At 34.2% G+C, this 7465-nt stretch overlaps 1 protein-coding gene across 1 annotated transcript; it reads right to left on the bottom strand.

The window, feature by feature from the left end:
* Positions 1-327: 327 nt before the first annotated feature.
* On the bottom strand, positions 328-5097 carry LOC107828663 (uncharacterized). The gene is made up of 4 exons (XM_016656023.2): positions 4900-5097; positions 2868-3129; positions 2718-2770; positions 328-912 (listed from the first exon to the last, which is right to left on the bottom strand). The coding sequence occupies exons 1-4, from the start codon at positions 4940-4942 to the stop codon at positions 686-688; spliced, it is 585 nt and encodes a 194-aa protein (XP_016511509.1). The 5' UTR covers positions 4943-5097; the 3' UTR covers positions 328-685.
* Positions 5098-7465: the final 2368 nt, after the last annotated feature.

The following is a 7465-nucleotide window of genomic DNA, read 5'->3' as shown; positions in this document are numbered from 1 at the left end:
GATTTTATTTACTTTTTACGCCATGACAAGATCATATTATCTTTGCCAACCACGATAATGAGAAAATGCAATAAATTTGAGACCAGTTATTATCATTTAAAGAAAGCATAATAGTTTAGTGATTAATTTCATGACATCGAAAATTAGGTGGAAAAATAAAAGAAAATTCTTTCTACCTCCTTAAACAAATAGGTTAAGTTATATATATTCAACGTTATAAGAAATCTTATACTATCAATAATATAACAAGTTTTTAACTTTAGTTTTAGGATTTATACATTCATTTGCCAGAAGCAAAGTTCATCTACATGAATAATACATCACTAATACAGGAATAATAATCTTTTTTTACTGATAAATATCAGTGTAAGTCGCTGCCAAAAATAAAATAATTAAGATTCAGTGTCCGAATCAATTTACATGCACAAACATCTCAGCACCTATATTTTCTGGATGAAAGACACCAAATAAGCAAGTTCAATAATCAATCTTTTGCATGGAAAGTACATAAAAAAAAAAATTGGAAAATGATTAAAAGCATCAGGAAAAAATGGCTATCTCAACGACAGCTATATGCAACAACACTCATTTCTGTGTGTTTCTTGAGCTGAGAAAATATTTGCCAACATCTTGTGATAAACATCGATCCCCATTTCGTTTTCCTTCGTTGAGTAGCAATGCCAGATTATTTCTTCTTTGGATGAATTGAGTGAACTAGGGCCTCGATTTCTTCCTTTGCTCGTTCGAATATATTTGGACCTTTAACTTCACTAATTGGTGTATTATCATCAATGTCATCGCTCCTTCCATGAGTTTCTTTGTGATGACGATGTGGCGATTTTTCTCTGCGCAAATCTGCTCCAATCTCTTCCTCGACCCTTTCGTTTTGATTAGGCACCTTTACCTTGCTCTCTGTTTAAACAGAACCACAGTATGATAAGAGGATGAGTATGGATTTGAACTTCTAACCAAAAGCATGATGTCAAATATGACTTTCGCATACTTGGTAGAGCCAGTAGTAGAACTAGAAATTTATATAAGGGGATTCAAAAATGTCACAGTTGAAATTTGAATCTACGACCTGAAGCAAATTGGAACCCACTTTACTATTACACTTGAATTTTTCTTCATGTCGAGGGGATTCAACAGCTTACATACATATCATTTTTACTCTATTTACACTGTGTAATTTTCCGACGAAGGGGTTCGGTTTGAACCGCATTCACTCTACTTAGTTCCGCCACTGGGTGGAGGATATGTAGAAAGTAAAGAAAGGGCAAACTTCGGTAAGTGGTTAGATGGGTTCTTTTTTTAAAATATTTGAGAACAAAAGGGAAAAACTACAGTAAATGACACATTACATACATGGAACAAACACCATGAAAATTCTTTCAATTCTTGAAATTGTTTCCAAATGAGGAAAATTTTACCAATACCCGATACTTTATAATAATTTGATACCACTAGCCAATAAATTTCAAATAAATCTAGGACTCCATTTGGTTGGAAGAAAACGGCTTTATGCCCCCAAAATGATCGTCATAGAAAATGTTCTACCAAAAAGAGGAAGCAAGTCAGGTTTGATTGGGTTCGTAGTATTTGATGGAAGTGAAAGTAAGACCTCCCGAAGGCAGAGTCCAACAGTGTTTTTAACCACAACTAAAACTTTTTGCCACCGGAACACTTATGTATACCTCTTGGATCACAGCCAAAACTCTATCTCTTCAATGAATTTTATGATTTAGATCAGAAAAGTCAGAAGTTTCGACCAGAATGTATTGAATAGGTTGAGCAAACAATGTCTAAGGACAAAAGAGGGTAGTCATTCTATTTGGCCTTTGATACTTTTTCCAAAGTTTCCATCAGTTCGCTTTTCTGTTTAATAAGTTCTCTGCTGCTTAAAAAACAAGGGAAACTACCCATAGGAGGGGCTGTGACGATTAAATTGAAGTTACGTTTTAGTACTTATAGTTTGGAAGTTCAAGGAAAACTGTAATATTCATATGAAATAGTTTTGAAATTAAGCCATTTTTCTCCTTGAAAGTAAACGGTTCTCGCTCTTTTTTAACAATATAAGGTCAAACGTCAGAAATTAGACAAACTTTTCCGCAGACATTTTATACCGAGGCAGATGAAGCCTAAATGGACAATGAAAGAAATATGTGCAATATCGTCACGTAATTCCCTAAATGAAATAGGAAATAGTATAAGGTGACACGAGTCACATGACACTGTTTAGGATTACTGAGGACATGGCCCTTGACAGGGAATTATGGAGGTCGAGCATTAAGGTTGTAGGTTAGGGGAAAGTTGTGAATATTTCTACAGCACAATAGAGTGAGACTAGCTAGTTAGGAGTTAGACTAAGAATGCCATTGGTCGTCTTTTGATACAGGGTTTTACCTGCTAGTTTTACTATACCAGCCATCTATTTCGTATTTCGTATTTCGTATCTCTTATATTGCTGTTATTTTATTATGCATTTTTATGGTACTAATATATCGACTCCTGTTGCTTTTTTGAGCCGAGGGTCTCCTGGAAATAGCCTCTCTACCCTTTGGGGTAGGGGTAAGGTCTGCGTACATATTACCCTCCCCAGACCCACTTGTGGGATTTATACTGGATCGTTGTTGTTGTTGTTGTTGTTGTTAAGTGATTATAATCACGAATCATGAAATTTATAACAATCTGTTAAAAATGAATCATAGAGTTCATACCTGAAAGAGAATCTGGATTATGTGTCTTCAACTCGGCCGTTGTACCATGAGTCCTGCAATTCATCAACAAAATAGTACAAAAATTAACTAACTAAAAATCCTCAGAAACATTTATTCTCTATTTTTGCAAGAGAATCCAATTCTTTAAACCTGCTGTCTCCATCTGAAGTTGAATCATGACTGTGATTTTCCTTTTTCGGATGCAATGCCTGAACAATAGCTTCGATTTCCTCCTTCGCTCTCTCAAACACGTTAGGTGCTTTCACATCGCTAACGGATGTGTTCTCATCAATATCTTCACGCAAACCATGAGTTTCTCTGTGATGATGATGTGAGTGTTTTTCACTATGCAATACAGCCTCGAACTCTTCTTTAACTCTCTCAAACACATTAGGCGCCTTCACATCTTTATCTACCAATAATATTAGAGTATCAGATTCAGTCCATTATACAACAGAAATCTTAAACCATAGTACCAAATGAACAGAAATGTGAAAGCATTTGGGTGTCCAACCAAAAATCTTAAAACACTTTGTGGAGTGGCCAAAAATGGAATAGTTTGCTCGTGAAAAATCTGAGCAGCCAACCCAAAAACTTAAGGCAGTGGTGCGGAATGACTCAAAAGTCAAAACCTCATAAACTCTTGTTGATGCCTTCTATACCATATATAGGATATTATGAGCCTGTTTGACATAATTGATCGAAAGTAGATGGTAAGCAGGGACGGAGCTAGAGTACCGGGAACGGGTTCAGCCGAACCCAATAGCTTTGGTTCAAACTTTATATTTGTCTTAAAAAAATCATTGAATATGTACAAATAATTAATTTATAACCCAGTAATTTAAAAGGATTAAAATCCAGAACCCATAAGTTTGAAATCGTGGCTCCACCTTTGATGGTAAGCATCAAGTGCGAAAAACACTTTTAAAGTGTTGGAGCTAATTTTATTTTACAAATAAAAGCAGTGTGTTCGCATAAAAGTGCTAAAACTGATAATAAGCAGATGATGTATTTGGTGACAACATTTTTCCTTTCTTTTTGTGTTAAAATGCCACATAAAAATGTTTACAGTAAAATGAGCTTATCATTTGCAGTATGTTTAAGTCCAAATTTGATTCAATAAATAATACTATTACAGAAAGTATTATCTATAAAATAACAAAATTTGGTCAAAATGAAAGGTGCTTATAAACTTATGGTTATTGACTGATTTGGGTATTAAGAACTTTAACCGAAATTTATTTATAAGTTCGTCTTACATGCAACAAGAACAAAAACAAATCCAGTGTAATCCCATAAGTGGAGTCTGGGGAGGGTACTGGATAGAGTGTACACAAACTTTACCCCTATCTTTAAAAAGACAGAGAGACTGTTTTCGGTAGACCCTCGGCTCCGGAAGGAAAAAGGGAAGCGGCAATAACAAGCAAATCAATCTGACAACCGAAGCGAAAATACAAAACTAACACTAAATAATGCCATCAGAAAACCGAAACAAGGCAGCAACAAGTAATAACAGCTATCTAGGGATAAAACACGAAGGACACTAAGTGATGTATCAAAGTTACTGTGACAAACAAGGACAATATTCGGTTACCTAACCCTCTACATTTATTCATTTTGTCATGGCGGGGTGGTGACAATTGTTTCTTAGGCCGTATTTGATGTCCGGAACAAATATTAGGCGAAGAAACTTGTTGAGTTTTATAGAGAGATATCCGCGGAAATGGGTATCATGTTGAGACAATAGATGAAATGAGCACGCAATATCTTTGTATTACAAAGAATATTTCTGGCCAGAACCTTTACACCTTGTTATACCTTGTTATCCATGGTCATGCCCTCAGTCAGCCAAAGCAATGTCATATCTCGCCTAATCACATCCCAAATAGTTTTTCGGCCTGCCTCTACCTCTTCGTCTGCCCTCCAACGCTAGCCTCTAACACCTCCTCACCGGAGCACCGACTCTCCTCTTAACATGCCCCAACCATCTAAGATCGTCTTACATGAACACCCTCTATTATATACAGTAACTCGATTAATTGAAAATGCAGAAATGATGGATCGGTTAAATGAAAGGGTTAAATTAAAGTTTAGTGAACTGAGATTCCTATGTTAATTGAAATCAAACTCTAATTTGTTTGAAAAAATCCCAGAAAGAAAATTAAAACTGCGAAATGGTTACCTGAAGAGGAGGTTGCCGGTGGTTGTGATTTTGCTTCAGACATTGGTAAGAGCTAGATTTGAGATATGGGATTTTCGATCAGAAGTGAAGTTGTGTCTGATGTAAGTCCGACGTGGAAAGAATAAGGAATCGGACATTAAAACATATGCTTTGGTCGGTTTATTGTTTTTCTGGGACCAACTGGATTTTCATTTTTTTTTTTGTTCTTGGGAAATTCTTTTGTTTTTACGAGTGATTATTAGCGGTATGTGTCCCTTCCCTGTTTCTCGTTGTAATACTACCAGTTTGTTTAGATGGTTGTTACGTGTTATGTATTGTATCGTATTGTTAATTTAAATATAATATTTATTTATTATTATTTAAATTTTATTATATTATATTATTAAATTTGTTACATAATAATTAAAAGTGTCACTTTATGGAACGATCGATTTAATATGATCGCGTCGTTCCTTATTTATTTCTTTTTCTCATCTTGCCCTTCCATATTATTTTAGATAATCCTATTTATCTTTTACCTAACTTTTTTATATAATAATTTAATCTCGTACCTTACTTTTTCTTTATAATATTATAAATTTATTTTTCATATTGTTGGTGCATGACATCTTGAAATGGCAGAAAACAATACAATCTATCAAAATATTGTATACATAAAAAATGATATAATACAATATAATACAAAACAATATCATATGATACATTATAAAACGATACATAACAACCATTCAAACAAGCTGTAAGGGGTGGTTCAGTATAATTGTGGGATAAACTCGAATATCTTATGTGGTGGAATATTCTATAGAATTATTATTCCACCTTTTATATGGAATAGTTAATTCTGTTATTTTAGTATAAATTTTTGTCCATGATTAATTGACACTTATAATCAAACCTAAAGTCAATACAATCTGAAATTTTATTCCGGATTTATTATTATTATCTCTTGTGTAGATATGTGATTTTTTGACTCTCCCCAAGATTTTTCATATTTTAGCATGTAAATATTTAAATTTGGCCTACTAGCGATATTTCAGTTAATTTTGACGCTTTTACTTTATTTTAGTACAAGAAAAAATGAAAATTACAAAAAATATTTTAGTTTATGCATTTTTTATAAATTCAAAAAAAATACAAAAATAGTACCTTAATTTTATCTTTGTATAATTTCGAAAACAAAAAAAATATATAGTTTCATTAACTAGGATTAGCTTTGGCATTGTGTAGTATTTCTATCTTATTTTTTTAAAAAAAATACACAAAAATAAAAACAAAGAGTCATTGTGTAGTCTAGGAGACCCTTCTAGAATCTTCTTTGGGATAACAAATAAATAAAAAAAAACCTTAAGGAATTAACACAAAAAACCTAGGGACCAATGGGTAAAATACACAAAAATATACCTAGACCTAGACTCTACCTATAAATAATACTTAAAAAAATCTGAAAAAGGGGAGATGGACTGAAATAAAAAGAAGCGCCGCAACAGTGCAAAACGGACCCCCATCCCCCGTCTCCATCTTCTCAAAACAACCCCCCGTTCTGTAATGCTCACAATCTCAGCGACGCTTCACCTCGCAAACGACCACCCTACAAACACTAGGTCGTCGCTTCGGTTTCTCCACACCCGCCTGAACTCTTTCTTCTAATTCTTCTTCTTCAAAGCTTCACCGATATTGACCCCTCTGTTTAAGCTTTGTAAGTTGTTGTCATCAAAGTTTCCGGCAAGTCCCGAGTTACCCGATCGAGTAGTGATGATCGTTTCCACTAGTTTTTGGTTGAAGCCCGTTCGAGGTTTGTCGTGTCGAGGTTTCCGATTGGCTGCTTGAGTCTTTGGTCCTTGGTTTGAAGGACTTCATGTTGGTTCATTTTGGCATCGAAACAGTTGGAATCGAGTGAAATTGTCCGTAGCTCGCTTGAGGATTGATTTTTCTTTGGAGATTATTTTGCACTGTACTCGTTGGAAAATTTTCAGTAACGAAGGTCCATTTTCCCCATTGCTACTTCGTTAATTTTGAATGTCATCTTATTGCTTCTATGATTTCTGAAGTTGTTTGTTGCTTTGATTCCCTTGAACTATATGAATATAGAGTCAGTTGTTTTAATTCGTTGGTAAAATGTCATGTAAATTGCGTATTACTATTTGATATCATTGATCACATGCCTAAATTTAATTGTTTGGGATTTTATATGGTTAAGCTCTATAGTTGTTGATTAGTATTGTTTGGGATTTTTTTTTGTTATCTATTTTCTATCCCCCTTTACTCTTATCCTTCTTCTATGTCATTTTGGATTTACCGTTTTGTTTTTTTTTCCTAAAAATAATTTCATTAGGAAGTGAGATAAATTTAATGGCATAATATTACAAAAGGCATGTGAGGGTAGTATTAGGAAAGTGTACGAAAGGTGCATGCACGGAAGAAAGAGAAATTTGACTCCCTTGAAACCGTTGCTGTCTTGCTCGTCAATTTCAAGTGAATTTAAATGAATTTGTGTTTGTCTATTTGGTCCGCGTTTTCCATAAATTTGTTTCATATGAATGGCTTTGTATTTGTGTCATGAGAGTTG

Source organism: Nicotiana tabacum, chromosome 8 (assembly GCF_000715075.1).
Source record: "Nicotiana tabacum cultivar K326 chromosome 8, ASM71507v2, whole genome shotgun sequence".
In the NCBI taxonomy this organism is placed as follows: domain Eukaryota; kingdom Viridiplantae; phylum Streptophyta; class Magnoliopsida; order Solanales; family Solanaceae; genus Nicotiana; species Nicotiana tabacum.
Note: the sequence above shows the minus strand (reverse complement) of the source record. Positions and strands in the feature narration are given on the sequence as shown.